Genomic DNA, 16136 nt, shown 5'->3' with positions numbered 1-16136 from the left:
AGACACGCAAGCATAATTTACAATAATAATTAATGCAAAAAACCGTGCATTTTGCATGTTGCAATCCGATAACAGCTAATTATTTACGATTTATTCTAATTATTAGTTACATTTTCCTCATTGTCATCTATGCATTAAACACATACGGTTTTAGCATGTTAAATTTGGACAGTCTTCCCATTAAACCCGTTCTATTTTTAAATTTTGCTAGCCACCATGTTATTGCTAACAGTAGACAAATGCATTAAGGATATGGAACACATAAGAATGGGACACTGACAGGGAAACCTCAGCACTCTGAACTCACCTCTTATTGGCTGCCATTAGTGGTGGGCAAACCACAAGTGTGAGCTCTATGAATGGCCATGCAAGTCTCCAGCGGGCAGAAGGGTGCGGGGAGGGGGTGGGGAGGTGCATAGGAATGGTAGCAACGGGTAGTTAAACAGTTGGATGGGACGGGGTTGATGGAATGGGATGGGGGGACTTCAAGCACTGGAATGTGGCAAGGGCTTCTGGCGGCGAAGTCTGGGAACCTTTGGGAGATGTACAAACACTCAGAACGCATGCGGGGCTTACACTCACACACACACACACACGCAGACGCGCACACAGGCGACAGGCAGCGGGCTCAACCCCCGCCGGTTCCGGGGTCCGCAGTGCCCCCTAATCTCGTCACCTGAGAAGATGAGCTTCTCCTTCATGATGTTGACGTCCCGGCTGCTCCGCCGGACAGCCGCGCTCAGCATGATCTGCTCCGGGTTGTAGCTGCGGATCCCGCTCATGCGCCATCTGGAAAGCCACAAGGGGGCGCTTTAGCAAACCTTATATTAATATAACATCTTCTAATAATGTATATATAGTGAATTACAACCCATGAAACGCTTTATAAATTTTATATTATCCTTCACTGAATGGTTTAACAGCATTCATTCTGCTGTATTATACCAACATAACGGAAATACATTTTTCATTTATCCCATGTGAGACTTTTGTAAAGCATGCTCAGACCAGTATTCCCACCTATTTCTCTTGCTACAATATAACAAACATGATGTAAATGGTTTATACATATAGATGTGTGTGTATACATATAGATTATGTAACAAAGAAGCAGAGAAATGTTCAGGGAATCCGGGGACTGTCTGACCCAGCGATCACAGATATTATATATAGACTGTTTTGTAAAAAGCCTCTGCTAAGTAGGTCAAATGTAATATAAATGAACTATAAAAGCCTTAATTTTACCCACAACACAGTGAATAGGGTTGCAAAATTATTGGAGTTTTCAAAGTTGGAAACTTTCCATGGGAATTAATGGGAAAATATGGGACTAAATTGTAGGTTAAGCCTGTAACAGGGAATTTAAATGTAGTTGGTAGGGGGGGGGGCATCTTGACAGCGCTAATAGTGATATCACTGTGTGACCAAGTGCTTGGTAGGAAGGGTGTGTATGTGTGGAAAAACACCGCAAAACAAGCATCTGCATGAAAACGACCTGCGCATAAGTCGCATTCTATGTTGCATTATTCATGGCTTGCTTTCATAGCTGCATCTGACAGCTTGAGTTCAAGATTCCCAAACCTCCCCAGCTTAACTTCCCATGGAAAGTTTCTGAACATTTTCCATCCCTTTGCAACCCTAACAGTGAACGAGGACTCGAATTACCATGACAGGAAGTCAGCTCTAACCTGGGATGATTCTAAGATGCTTTTACAGTGGGGCGCTTAAGTGGGGCCAACCGAATCATTAGTCATATTTTTCGAGGGCCTATCAGCTTTCAGCTGGGGCTTGTGGCCCCACCCCTTAAGCCCCAGACTCCAGCTCGTCTTGGTTGCCACGTTGCAAAGACCTTTCGCTTGTCTGAGTCACTTTCTTATCAGCCCCAGAACGTGGGGCAGAATTCCCCCTATCTGGGTTCCCTTGATCCTCCTCGCAGGTGGGGTCCGGGGCGGGGGCCTAGGTGAGCGTCAGCCCACAGACCCAGCACCGCGAGCAAGGATGACATTCCGGGTCCTGCCCGCTCGGCATGGCGCCTCAGACATAAGACCCACAATGACTCCATTCACAAGTGCGACTGACATCCAGCTTTACTTTACAGAGCGAGCTGTGGTGAGATACCAAAGTGGTGCTTCTAAGACGTTCGACTTCTGATTGCTGTACAGAGAGAAGCATTTGTTTTGTTGTTTTTTTTGCAAGCAGGACAACAGACAGGAAGCTGCGGGGCTGGAGGTAAGAGGCATAAAAATAGAACAAAACAGCAAAGAGGTGATTAGTATGGGGGGGGGGGGCGGGAGGGCACTGATAGATCAAACTGACAGCTAGAATGATCAGATATTAATAGATGGACAGACTGAGCTGATGCTAAAGACATGTACGAAGAGTGGGACGAGTGGGTAAAGGTATTTATGGATTGACAAAGAAGAGCAGATGCGTAGAAAAGATGCAAATATGACAGTAAGTATTAGTGAGGAGTAAGAGCCAATCGGAGGATGGGGGGGGGGGGGGGACCATGTGTCTGGAGGGTCGTCCCAGTTACCTGATCATGTGATAGCTGAGAGATGCCAGAATGCAGCAGAGAGGAAGGGTTTACGCGTCAGGCAGAGTGGAGAGGGAAAGGAAGGGGAGAAACAGCAAGAGGAAAGAGAATCAAGAGGTCAGTTTGGGAGTGAGGAGTCCCACATCGCCCCCCCCACCCCCACCCCGCACCTCATTGGGGGATGGGGGGTGTGGGGTGCCAGTGGAAGGCGTTCCCTTCAATAACACATTAAATAGGGACAAGTGAGCTTCAAATGCAGCACCTCAAGAGCAGGGGGTACACCTAGTGCCAGATATCAGGTTCTTACTGCCGTAAGGGGGCGGTAGGACATGACATTTGTGAGCCAAGCATACATAGGGAGGGGGAGCCCATTAGCGGCACAGTTCCCACACAAAGCAAAGAGTGGCCCCAACCTCTATCTGCCGATAAATGATAAGCCCTACTTATCGGTGTCAAGACCTCACAAGTTCCCGGTCTTTCTGCTGACAATGGAGTGAGGCGGGAGATGCGAGATCGGTTTATGGGCCACTGCACCGGCCTCGCGTCTGAATACAGGACGACACCCATTCATCCATTCGCAGGGTCGGGGGATATTTGATGTCATGTCAGCGTGAATAATAAGCATTATTGACCACAGGCCCATCATTCACGTTGCTGAGGACTCAAAAGGGGGCAGCAGGGAGTGATCGCACCGGAATCACATAGAACCACGCTCAGAAAAGGTTGACGCCAAAGGTCAACCGCAAAGGTCAAGGAACGTTTCACTCTTGAATCGCTCCAGTAAACAGAATCATATTGAGGGATTTCTTTTTAATATTCATGCCTATTTATTGATGAGGAGGGTGACATTTCTGAGAGTCACACGGGAAGGTCTGTGGGAGAGGTAGACAGCGTGATGGCAATGGCTGTAATTAAGGATTAGCGAGATGCTAATGTAGGCTATTGGCAATAAGAGCGACTGGCATGGCTGCTGCTGTGGGTGGGGCTTGGGGGTGGAGTTTGGGAGTGGGATTTGGGGGCGGGGCTTGTTGGTGAGGCTTGGGGGCGGGGCTTGGGGAGCAGTACTGGTACTGGATGATTTGGGCAGCGGCCGCCGGTCCTTCAAAAAACAAATGCACAGCCAAAAGCTCAAGCGCTGGGGGGAGGTTGGCGGGGGGAGGTTGGCGGGGGGGCACAGCTGGGAAAGCAGGGGGAGCTCAGTATCATTTGAGGTAACCCCGACACCGATGCGATTCCGGGTGTGAAACATGAGATTTATAATGTGCTGGTTCAGCCACTGTAACTGTGGTCAGAACCCTTGCATCATATTTTACAGAACCATTTACAGCAGAGCTTGGTCCAATTACCCATATTTTCAAATTATGTGTCATAAAAAATAGATTTATGAGAGTACAGTAGAGTAAGACAGTAATGTAGCATGTGCTCCACACAAGACTGAACATTTCATCTTTAATGAATCTTGACATCAGTGTTTTTAGAAACACACGGTAGCTAATGAGATGGAGCAAAACACGAAATATAAAACCCCGGAGACACTGATAGAATGGGTGACCGATCACTGAAGGACTTCACTGCGTAACCACTTCCTGTGGAGTGACGTGAGCTGATGAACGCGGCAAGGTTCGAGGGCAGTACTTACTTCTGGAATACAAAAATTCCTACTACTGTTATGATGGAGACGAGATCCGTTATGACCCAGCTTATGCAGTATTCATCTGGAGTCTGAAAAGAAACACAAACTGCTGATGCAAGATGAACCTCTAGAGGGCACTAAACAACAGCTAATTTAGTTCCGCTCCCAGCCACAATTTCCAGCAATCATTCATGAGATTTTCTTTCAATAGTTTAATAGCATAAACAATCCCCCAAAATTAGAGGGAATGGGAACGACGACTCAGATCTTTAGGCATCTAAAACAATCACGAATCTCATCAGTAATTCTGAAGCAATTTTTATTGCGTACAAGAACTTCCTGTTTCACACATGAACAAAAACTGACTCAAGGGCAGTTATATAAACTGTAAACAAAAACAAAGGAAGGGGCGATTTTCCTGCTTCCTGTTAGGCCCCTGCTGGGGGGGGGGGGGGTGGGGGGGGTAAGTGAAGGTCAAAATAGAAGGACAGATGGGCGGTGCCAGGTGAAGGCTAAGCTCTCTTCCCAGTACATATGGTTTCGCAGCTGGAAACAGGGTGTTGGGGGGTGGGTGGGTTTACTGGGAAGGCTTACCATGAGCCAGATGGGGTAAGGCACCTTATTCAGGATATGGGGGGCATCAGAGGACACTGAAGGCACCCCACTGCACCAGAGTACGGAGTACAGCCATGGCTTATTCACAGTGTAGAGGGTGAGGCTCACGTTGTGCGCGAAGAGCACCCTGTAGGCCATGCAGACACACGCATCACTCACCCACACCAAACAATACTATATGCAGCAGCTGAATACAATACTGCAAAAAAAGTATTCTTCCTTCCAACAAGAAAAACTGCTCCGTTTCATTTTCTGCATGCTCGCCCTCGACGCCGAGTTCCCCCGCTACAAGGCGTAAACAGAGTCACGAGTGAGAAATTTTGCTTCTGCGCAGCCCGGCGGAACTTGCCGGACACGTACCGGACGTCCCGAGCGCTTGCCCAGTTGTAGCGCAAGAGGAGCCTGGAGATGCCCCCCTGGTTCGCAGCGGCCGGGGACTGTTTTTGCGTGGAGGTCTGCTGGAATCCCGGGGCCACCTTCCGCACCAACTTCCTGTCCTTGTCTGGGGTCCACATCACCTGGAGGGGGCACCCAGCGTAGCGGCCACTGAGGTGGGCAGAACTCCAGCATCCAAGTGTCACGTTATTTCTTACTTATTGCTCTGATATTTATTGACTCACTCATGCTATTTACATGCAACCCTACTGCTTCCAACATTCTAAACATCGTAACGTTATATTTACATTGTACGTCAATGTCATGACTTTTTTTGCATAAAGGTGAAGCAGTTAGCAGTTAGCATTTAGCACAGGTGCAGCATGGCAGAACGCCATTCTGTGTCACTGTATACTGTGTGACTATACATGGCTGGTGCCACAATGAAGCCCCACTTGATTTGATATTCTATACATACTCAAGCTAGCTTAGAAAGACAGACATCTGCTAGTAGCCTGTACATGCATAAGCACATAAACCTGTGAATATATCTACTTTACGCACAGAATTGATTAGCTTCCCCTAATATCAGATATATTTTAAGGTGCCTCCAGCGTAAAACTGGTCTTTGTGATTCCAGTCTATATTTCGTTCTACTGCAGACTCGATTTCTCCTGGCAACGGCTCCTGTCTTTATCAGTACGACAGGATCTGGTTATATAAGATGCATCATCCTCTTGCTTTAACGTCGCTGGAGGGAACTCCTCACCAGCTCCTGCTGGATCCCCGAACTCAGCACTGTCTCCAGGGTGTCGTTTATCCAGCTCATGTGGTGGGGGTGGCCGGGTGGGGGCCGCTGCAGTCGGAAGACCACCGAGCAGTTGAAGCCAGCTGCCAGCTCCAGGAAGTCCTCCAGGCTGCACAGGGACTGGTTCTCAGCCTGCACCAAGTCTGTTTTGGACAGGGACCCCACTGTCCAGAAGGGGTTATCCTGTAGGCCGGGATTGAGGGCGGGTGGGACAAGAGGCCAGCAGAATGACAGATCACAACTTGCCAAAGTAAGGTGGCCAATCAGCAGCCTCATACAGGAAGTCAATGACCAATGATATCCCAGCAGCTATACTTGTATGCATCTCATTGGATCTATGGATGCACTCCTCTTGGGATGTGTCCAAATTCAGGCGATTCATCCTTCAAAGGCTGCATTCAAAGACCGAGTGCAACACAGCCACCCGACAAGCCCGTCCCATTTCAAAATCTCAGATGTGGTCTAGGAATGCGTCCTGTTGCCAAGTCGTGAAGGATCCACCTGATAGCAGCCCAACATTTCCCAAGATTCATCACGTGGACTTTTGAAGGACGCAGCCTATAAAGGCTACGTAGACAACGTCCTTCAAAGGATGCAGCCCCTCAATTTGGACACAGCCTTCATCTCTGTGCGTTGCACTTGGTTGTGGCAGACCTTAATCCATTCAAGTTGAATAATCAAATCATCAATTTGACTCAACTTAATGAAGTGCCTGTTATGCCATTAAAAAAACACACAAAAAAAATTGTCTCTGCTTGAGGAACCAAGTGATGAAAAAGACAACTAGATTAGGATAATCAAGAACAAAAAACAGGAATGATGATTGTTGGATGGGGGGATACCTTGATAAACCACTGTCCTGCATTGAGAGCCTGCAGGTCGGTCCAGTTGAACATAGAAGCAGCATCAAACTGCCTGTCGGGGAAGACCTGCTTCACGTCGGTTGTCCTTCTCAAGGTGCGATCACGCAAAAGGAAGGGGACCCCATCCACGCTGTGTAGTGAAACATTATTTCTGGTTTTTACACAGTGTGACGCTTAATATAACCCCTAGGGAGGGGGGCCGTTAGCCCCCCCAACTGTTCTGATTTCTGATTCCAGACATGCCTGCCCATTCTGGCTCACTGCAGGGGGGGGCAGCAGGTAGCATAGTGATTAAGAACACAGACTTGTCAACTAAAGGTTACAGGCCCAAGTTCAAGGAGATGCCCTCGTGTATTATATTTAAGAACAGTAGCTAAATTGACCTGCTCCATATAAGCATCCAAAGGTACAAAAAAGATTGCAGAAAATGTTTGGATGAGAGCATTAGGGATGAGAAATAGCCAAGTAACCCTATGAAGCTCTACAAAAGCAAAAGAATGTCATTCGCGGCTCAGTATTTTAAAGTCATAGTGCTGGAAAGTATGTTAAGAAATTTCTAGAATGTGCAGGTCATGTGACTATTAAAAAAGTAGCCTAAATAGCCCAGTGTGCAGGTGCCCCGCGTGCCCGGACCTCGGCCAGGCCGCGTCTGTCGTCTTGTTTAATTATTCAGCGTAGCCTCTGGGATGGCTCCGTCAGACCTGCCTGTCGTCAGGGGTCATTAATGCTGCTCGGGGCGGGGGGCAAATCCCTCTAGCAGGTTCCAGTCTGACGGCTCGTCCCCAAGACCCCCGGGAGCCAGGGTGTCATTTCGGAAGCCAGCAGCACCCCAGATTTTAACAAAGACTGAATTCAACCAAACCGGGAAGAATGTGCATTTGCCCGTAACACAGAACCTGCTTAGATTCATACTGTTGTTCCTCACTGCTTCAGCTACATATCTGTTGTCTTGAGGGATTTAAGTAACATTGGTTTATTATTATTATTATTATTATTCCAAGTATATATATATATATATATATATATATATATATATATACACACACACACACACACACACACACACACATCACTGAAAAAAAATGCCCTTTGGTCAATGCACAGCTCTGCATTAATATTGCACATCGCATCAAAACTAAGTGTGGTCTGCTTACAAACTAAAGAATTGTGATTGGAGGCCTAAGAGTGCTTAATCTCTCATGACTGAATGTTCAGTTTACTTTCCTGCCCAAGAGGCCCAGTGGGAGCAAGCAGGGGCCTCAGGTTTCTACTGGACTGACTGGTTTATACTGGTTGGGCTACCTGATAGTCACGTCGGTCTCCAGGCCGCTGACCTTCAGCTGAATAGCTTTCTGGAAGGCCATCATTGTGTTCTCCGGAGCCAGCTGACAGGGAAAATGGAGAGAGCTTTCATTAGTATATTAGCACAGATAGCTTTATATCATCTTGTGGCATAAAAATGTCAATATATACACTGTAGCCAAGACGGCACTAAAATGAAAACTGTCGTGGACTGTCTTGGACTTCCAGAATGTTTAGTCTAGGTGTCCTTCAGGTGCTGATCAGCCATGAGATGCCCGCAGCCCAGTGACTGGCCCCGATTAACCATATGGGCATTTTGGCATGTGGGGCACTGCGTCTGGGGGGGGGGGGGGCGGCGGGGCACCAAGCAGGACAATCCTCCATAAGGCCCCCCCCCCCATCCCACTCACGAATAAAATGACTGCGATTGTATATCCTTCTTTTCTCTGCGTTTCATCCATTTTTTAATTTTGTGAGCCACCAATCAGCTTCTCTTCTTTCTGATGTGACATCACGCAAGCCGTGTTCCAGCACTTAACACTCTTAATCCGGCCCTGGGTAGCGGGCATCTCTGGGTGGGAAGCTGAGAAGTCTCGCAAAAGGGTAGCATCGCGCGACACTGTTTAGAACACGTCCTGAGAGCGGTGGCGAAGACGCCACAGAGGGCGGGCAGCGTAACGCGCTTTCCTGCGCGTAGCAGGGTCCCGCCAGGCCAACTCACCATTGGCGCCCCCTGGTGTCCAATGATGGCGGGCCTTGTCTTGAGATCGCCTCGGTTCATGATGCACGGCGACTTGATGCCAAGTGGCACCAGGTAGAGCGTCAGCAGGGTGCCTGCATAGAACAGCAGGAGGGCCGCTTGGAACCCTGGGGGGGGGGGGGGGGGAGGGGGGACACCTTACAGCAGTGCCAGATGTCTGCAAAGGCATCAACTGGACAGTGGACAGAGCAAGGATATTAAAAAGCACTCTGCATGTTTTTGGGTCAGTCATACCTGTAAGCAAGGTACGTAACGCAATATATCAGCATATAAACAGTGCAGAGATAAATGACAAAAAAATTTACGCTCTGATAAATAGGCAAGACAAAACAAAAACCGTAGCAGCGTCCAGCGTCTCTCTCAACTTCAGAGGGGAAAAAAAACGAAGAAAAAAAAGGCAACATATTTGCCGCAGATTCTTTTCCCATCACCAAGGTTACGCAACGTCAACGCCAATCGCTAAGCGGGGTCCTAAGGATTCTCCTGGCTTATCCATTTCGCCGCACAGGAGGTGGTCACATGAGCAAAGGGGACATATCGGGTCAAGACTGGGGGTCAATGCAAGACTGGAATGTTCCAGAAGGGCTCTAGTTACAGGTGTAAGAGGTGGGAAAATTCACCACTGGTGTTTCATTGGCGTTCTTACGAAATGTCACTGTTTAACAAACCCCTGCATTTCAGCTCGGATCACGTTAGCCCTCTGGACAAGGGAAGTGGATTTCTGGTGGGGAACAGCCTCCGATGGTGGGCATGAGAGACACAGACAATGATGAAACATTTTGTCATGTGGGGTAGAAGTTGCATGCGCATGACGCCAACCTGGAGGCGTCAGACTGGGGGAGAGCATTGAATCATCTGGCGTCGCTTGGCTGGGCTCGCTGACAGCCGGGCCGAGCGGTGACGCACAAATCTAACCCACCGTACCGGCACGTGAGCGTGCGAGAGAGCGCACAGCGGCAGCATCTCTCGTGACAGGCCGCGGCCGCCATCGCCACCCCGGTGCGACTAGGGCTGGAGTCCACAAAATGAATCATAGCCGGAACCCCGCTAGGTAGCGTGTAGTCTGCCGCCGGTGTGCGGAAAGGGAGGGGCTTACACATTCTCTCGGCGCGGGCCACCTGGCCTGCAATCAGCCACGCCAGAGCCGTGACGGCGATCACGGCTCCGATGTGAAGAAAGGGACCTGTGGCCTGGAAAAAGACACAAACACCTGGATTCCTCTCCTTCTTACAGCCTCGAAGTGACGATACAATTTCCCTAACAGTCATGGATCAGAGCAGCTCATAAAACAGTTCATGGGATGCAGAATGTAATCAACCATTATACTGCCCTACAAAAACAACACAATAATTATGCGGACACTGAAACGTAAAAGTGATGTTTTGCCTTGCTTTTAGAGTGGATTTAGTGGTTTCTGTAAATTTTACACTGGTTTCTTCAAAACCGAGCATAAGCTGAAACAAGATATTTTGTTACAAGATAAGAGAGATTCCATTTTAATAATATATTCAGTTATTGTGTTTGCCCTTGTTGGGCAGTATATTTGACTACAATAACTAATAGAAAATAACTGTGTTGATATCTTATTAAGGCTTTAAGTGGTAGGGTTCAATAATGTTTCATGTCAATACTGGTCCGTTCGAGCTTTCAGGTGACTAAATCTCATATCTCTGGCCATACTTTACCAAATCCAGGAACACAATCCTCATTTATAACACTGTCTCTATAGGAAACGATGCCATGATTCACTATGCAATGGTCTGAGTTATGACTTGACTTCCATGCGATGGAAACAGGCTGTATTTTTAGCAAGCACTGATATAAAATGCCTTTAAAATGCAGGCTTCCTATGGACTCCCAGCTAGCTCTCGGTTCCTTTAAAAGCAGTCAGTAGTCGAGGTCACCGCTTCAGCCACTCGGCAGTATGAACCAGCCTTGAATAATTGATGGATGCTGGCAGATCTGCATTCATGATTTTGGGCGGGGCCTGTACCTGGAGAGAGATGGCAATGATATCCCATTCCTCTCCCCACGTCTGGCCGACTGAGATCATCCCAACGACGGTGGTGAGCAGAGCTGCGGTGACGCCGATCTGTGGGGGGGGAGGGGGTGATGCATTGTGAATAACTACACCCCCTCAAAAACAACCCATCAGAAGCCAGACACACCCACACACACGCGAATGCCTAAGAGCTAATTAGGCTGGTAACCATCCAGAGCTTCCCACGTCCAGGCCCATGAAGGCCCGAGAGCCAGCAGAACATCATGTGGACACCTTGTGCATCCAGTGAAGGTTCAGCTGCTGTCCCAGAGCTATGTGACCGAGGGCGAGAACCTAAGAGAGAGAAGACAATGATAATCCTCAGTAGTGAAATAGACCCCACCCCCATATCTACCAGTACAAATCATTTGTATAAAATGAACACTCAGGGCCACCTGTAAGGGGGGAGAAAGGGGACCCAGACACTAGGGGGCGCCCATGAGTATGTGATCATGGATAACAGTAGCTTGGGTTGAAAAAGGCAGGCCATTTGGTAGCATTTTTCAGGGGCACAGTCTTTGTGCAGCTCAGAGTCCCCCCCCCCCCCCTTTAGTTCGGCGAGGTTGTCTGTGATAAGTCACTCCGCCATTTTGGTAGTGGACCAGATTTCTGTCAGGAGCGGCTGGCTTTGTGCGCCTGATTGGGTGACGACTCACCATTAAAAACGCAGTGTAGGTAAAGCCCGCCGCCGTCATCGTCAGGACGGTGATGGTGCCGTCGTTCCACTCCCCCGATTTGTTGTATAGAGACCTTAACAAGCAGGGAAGACATCAGCACCTCCACATCCACCGCCTGTACCACGCCGCTGCTAATAATACCACACTGATCCGATATTCATACCCTCGGGAGACATTAATTTCGGTTAAGTCATTATACTTGAGTTATAAATGTGCGAAGCAGTGGCTTAGACCAGTGGATGGAGGGGGGCAGGAGGGTTTATTAGTACTGTCAGTTTACATCCCCAGGATTGAAGAAGTCACTGCCCCCTGGAGACCTGCGTGACCCGAATGGTCCACAATTGGCACTAGGTGACAAGATCCATAGAGGCAGAGACAATGTATGACAAGGAACCACATGCCGTCACAGATGTTCTGCTAGGTTCAGAAAGTCCATAGGCCACAAGGAGAGGAAATGGCTGCTTCAATATTAGTTTAAATATTAGAACTCGTGGCCATAGGTGGGAATTAGCGGGAGAACATTTTAAAGTGAATTTGAGAAAGCACTTCTTTACACAGCGTGTAGTTAGAGTATGGAATAGTCTTCCTGTTAGTGTATTGCAAGCTAAAACCCTGGCTTCCTTTAAATCAGAGCTAGATAAAATTAACAACTCTGAGCTATTAAGTTCTTCCCAAAGGAGCTTGATGGGCCAAATTTAGCTCATTTGTAAATTTCTTGTTCTTCTTATGCTCTTTTGAAAGTACACAGAGATACAAAGAGTTTCAAATAACCTAGTCAGCCCAGGATCCTTTCGCTACCATCACGACCAGAGCTGTAGATGAATGAGGGAGAGTTTCGGAAACGTCTGCGAGCACCACCTTGCTGGGGAGGCCGATGCAGGTGAGACAGACACATGCATTGTTGCACACGCGTCTAGGTGACACCTGAGTAATTGGCATGATCTAATGAAGGGCGATTAAAGGAACAGGTCAAGAGATTTTAATGAAAGGAGAGACCAGGACGGGAGCAAGGACCACGAAATGTCTTCTAACTGGGTTAGTGTGTCTTTTACAGATGCTGGTCCAAAGGGGACCTTCCCAAATTCTGCTCGTGTTTCGGTTATAGCAGCAATAGGCCACTGGCTGGGATATTAAAATCGGACGTGGGCGGGACAGGGAGCATTAGGCTGCATGCTGTCAGGTTTCAAAAGCTTAATAAATAACTAACAAGGAAGCTCACACTGACGTTTTCAGGAGACATTCTGATAAATCTATATAAAGAGCAGGAAGACTGGAGCGAATGGAAAATCCATAAACAGCAGAACCACAAAAAAAATCTTAAAAAATAAAAGTAAATGTGTCAGAACTTTGGCAGGCGAAGACATTTTAATTATTATTACTGCTACATTATTTCTGAGACAACCTACACAGCACATGTCAAAATATACAAAAAAAAAAACATTTGAGTCTGATCTTTCCATTCCTGAAGAGAGCTGCTTTGATGGTCCCATGACTAAGGATCAAATATGAGAAAACTAGTTACAAGACAACTTGGTAAGGAAAACTATTCAGCACTGATTAAGAATCTTACACCAGGTGTACTACTGCACAGCAAAAACATGGCCGCATAAATCTGAGGGAATATGGTAGCCAGTGACAGCAGAGAACCGAAAGCTCTAATGAAAATGGAGAGGGAGCCCTTGTGAATCTTGCTAAACTCAATTAAACGGTGCAGTAAATGTGAAAGAAAGATGCCTGAGAGTGTTTCCTCTAGCCAGCATTTTTCAGATGCTGGTGAGCAGAAATGACTCTGCTCTTCCCCGTTCTGCGTCGGTTTGTGCTGGCAGCTGGGTCTATCCAAAGCGTATACAGCCAAGAACACTGGCAGCAACACTGAAGGCATCAGAGGAGAAGCAGATTTAAAACCTAACAAGCAGGTTCCACGTAACAAGCTTGTATCCGGCCGGATGAGCCACTCGTGGGAATCTCTGCCACAGAAAGAAAAAGCAGGATGCAAAAGGGAAGTAAACTGTGTTGTAGAAGTGTCAGGTAAGCGGATGGATAACTAACAGAAAATTGGTAGCCTTTGTTATCCATGCCAATATCAAACATGATTTCCCATTTCGACATACAGTGTGTGCTGTGTACATGTATGCACTGAGTGCATGTCTATGGAGTTATTCCTGTTTAACAAGCCCCTCCCCCAGGATGTCACCTACCTTGTGTGACAGGTTTCAGGCTGTTCATTATTGTTCTCATTGCTCTATATACAATATATAGGCACTATAGTCTGAATCAAGCGAGAATTTCATTGCATGTACACGTGCGAAAACCTCTAAACTAGAAAATGAACATGATCAATGACTAATGATGGCATAGGAACTGATATTTGATTTTTGTTTAGCTATACAACTTGTAAAAACACAGGGGCAAGTCTAGGATTTTTTTATGGCTTAAGACCATAGTTCACAAATGGTGGGCAACCTTATCATTAGCCAATGATACGTTTAAAATTGGAGAGTAATGGAGGGGATGAGGCACTCCCAGGACCAATCAGCTTTCAGCTGGGGTCAGTGTCCCTGTGGCCCCGCCCCTGTATACACCCCTGCAAAAATGACATCAGGCGATCTTATTGGTGTGCGGCACCCCAATGACCTTGGTCTTCCAGGCCCCGCCCCATTTTACCCTCCACCCAATCGACCCCACGGACAGGTCCACACTCACCAGTTGAACTCGTTGTAGTCATTGCGTGCCTCCACCCAGAAGTAGAGCCAGACAAGAAGCAGGGAGAAGGTGCCAATAAGGATGAGGAACCACACGCACTCCCACTGAGAAACGGAAAGGCACACAGGTCACCCCATGGACCGACACAATGGGTATAACATTATTAACTCGCATTATTAAGAAAGGCCTGCAAACGCAGCTCTCCGAGACCCACTGCCTTCCACATGTTAATGAAGGACAGACGCACTGGGTTAACCACTGCAAACATCAGCATCTGATTAAATTTATTGATTAAGTTCATCAGGGTCTGACACTGGGACCAATATTATTCTGAAATATTAGCACTGGAAAAGATCACGCAAAAGCAGAACAAGCCTTCATTCTTAAGGGAAACAGTTTACAAATAAGAAAAAATGACGACCTATCCTGACCCCAAGAAACTGCTTCAACTAAGTTTGCAAACCTTTTTTAATAATGAGAATTAAAAACGTGAATGAGATTATAGCATTATCAACCCTTAATATTGGCATCACATTTCACACAAGTTTTTCCTTTCGTTCTTTTCCAAACTAGTTATTGAAGCTCAAAGATATTACATATTTATTTACTACCACAAAAGCAATGCTATCTATAAGCGACTATACGACTCATGAAATTCAAAAACACTACAAACAAATATCACAGTAAGAACTAAATTATAGGCTACATTAAATATTTGTCATTTTTTTTACCCAATGTCTCTCCTTGAGTTGCAATTAAATTCAGCACAGTCCTTCTTGCACATAAGGCTCTAAGATATCTGGGACCTCACTAATTTTACTCGAGCTCATTAACATGTACAAGCTGCTTCACACCTTATAGTCAGAACGTGCAGGTTTTCTGGAGATTCTTATACTAAAAAAAATCCGTAGGCAATAAAGCCTTCAGCTACGGAGGAATCTGCTAGCGGCTGTCAGGAATAGCCCCTCGTTCTCGCTATGCGAATCCAGTCTAGCTTAGGGCTATTTCAGACTTATTGGCTGACACTGGGGGTGACACAGTGGCTCAGTGAGTAGCACTATTGCTTCACACCCCCAAGGTTGGCAGCTCAAATTCTGCCCCCGCATTGTCTGCATGGAATTTTCATGGGTTACCTCTGGGTTTCTCCCACAATCCAAGGACCAGCATTAGTGCTGTGTCCCACTTGAACCAGTAAGTCGGAACCGTCAAGGTCCCAGTCGGAAATTTCAATGGAAATGCCCACCAAAGTCGTGGAAACCTTTACGATGCCGGCCTCAAAATTCAAGATGGCTGCACCCTTCGTCAACAGAACGCTGTAGTTGTTCGTATCGTTTGCACTTGCGTCTTTTTTGTGACTCGTTAAAATTGGTCATAGACTCAGTACTGTCCAACCGCTACCTGTGGAAATTATGCTATGCTGTTTGTATGTGCAAAACACCGTGCAATGTGTTGTTCTCAAGTGGTATTGCTAACAATGGCTAACAAACCTGGCTAGAATTACTACTGTGAAATGGCTTTCCAACTTGTTGTACTGCAACGTGGTTAACTCAGGCGTAATGTCATTTCTAGCTCCAATTTCCGAACCCCGAGGTAAATGGAATGTACCATTATGCTAGTTGGTGTAGCTAAATTTCCCATTGAGTATGACTGTGTGTATATGTGCATAGTGATGGACGAGCCCCCCATCCAGGATAAGTGATCAGAAGATCGATTGATAGCCGACACCGTCTCTGCTGCTATATTTGTTTGTAAGTATCTGTCATATTTCCCTCTTGGAATCATTCATATGGCTTCTGTACTCCATATAGGACTCCGTATTGAGT

General features: G+C 47.0%; 1 protein-coding gene across 5 annotated transcripts in view; it reads right to left on the bottom strand.

Annotated features, from left to right (window-relative positions):
• The window catches only part of gdpd5b (glycerophosphodiester phosphodiesterase domain containing 5b), a 50154-nt gene that overhangs the window by 2328 nt on the left and 31690 nt on the right, over positions 1-16136 (bottom strand). For 2 of the 5 annotated variants that reach the window (XR_007383158.1, XR_007383159.1), the window contains exons 3-17: positions 14314-14417; positions 11590-11683; positions 11168-11227; positions 10886-10984; positions 9989-10082; positions 8854-8999; positions 8133-8215; positions 6810-6960; positions 5929-6150; positions 5145-5302; positions 4764-4911; positions 4176-4258; positions 2537-2551; positions 677-789; positions 308-533 (exon numbers count right to left, since the gene is read on the bottom strand). Coding sequence is in view for 2 of the 5 variants with exons in the window: in XM_048981354.1 (XP_048837311.1) it covers positions 677-789; positions 2537-2551; positions 4176-4258; positions 4764-4911; positions 5145-5302; positions 5929-6150; positions 6810-6960; positions 8133-8215; positions 8854-8999; positions 9989-10082; positions 10886-10984; positions 11168-11227; positions 11590-11683; positions 14314-14417 (1570 nt within the window). In the remaining 3 variants the exon portion in view is untranslated. The remainder of the gene's footprint in view (positions 1-307; positions 534-676; positions 790-2536; positions 2552-4175; positions 4259-4763; positions 4912-5144; positions 5303-5928; positions 6151-6809; positions 6961-8132; positions 8216-8853; positions 9000-9988; positions 10083-10885; positions 10985-11167; positions 11228-11589; positions 11684-14313; positions 14418-16136) is intronic. The other 3 variants (XR_007383160.1, XM_048981354.1, XM_048981355.1) reach the window with 3 other exon arrangements.

The sequence above is a fragment of the Brienomyrus brachyistius genome, chromosome 17, assembly GCF_023856365.1.
Source record: "Brienomyrus brachyistius isolate T26 chromosome 17, BBRACH_0.4, whole genome shotgun sequence".
Classification (NCBI taxonomy): domain Eukaryota; kingdom Metazoa; phylum Chordata; class Actinopteri; order Osteoglossiformes; family Mormyridae; genus Brienomyrus; species Brienomyrus brachyistius.
This window is presented reverse-complemented; position numbering and strand designations above follow the sequence as displayed.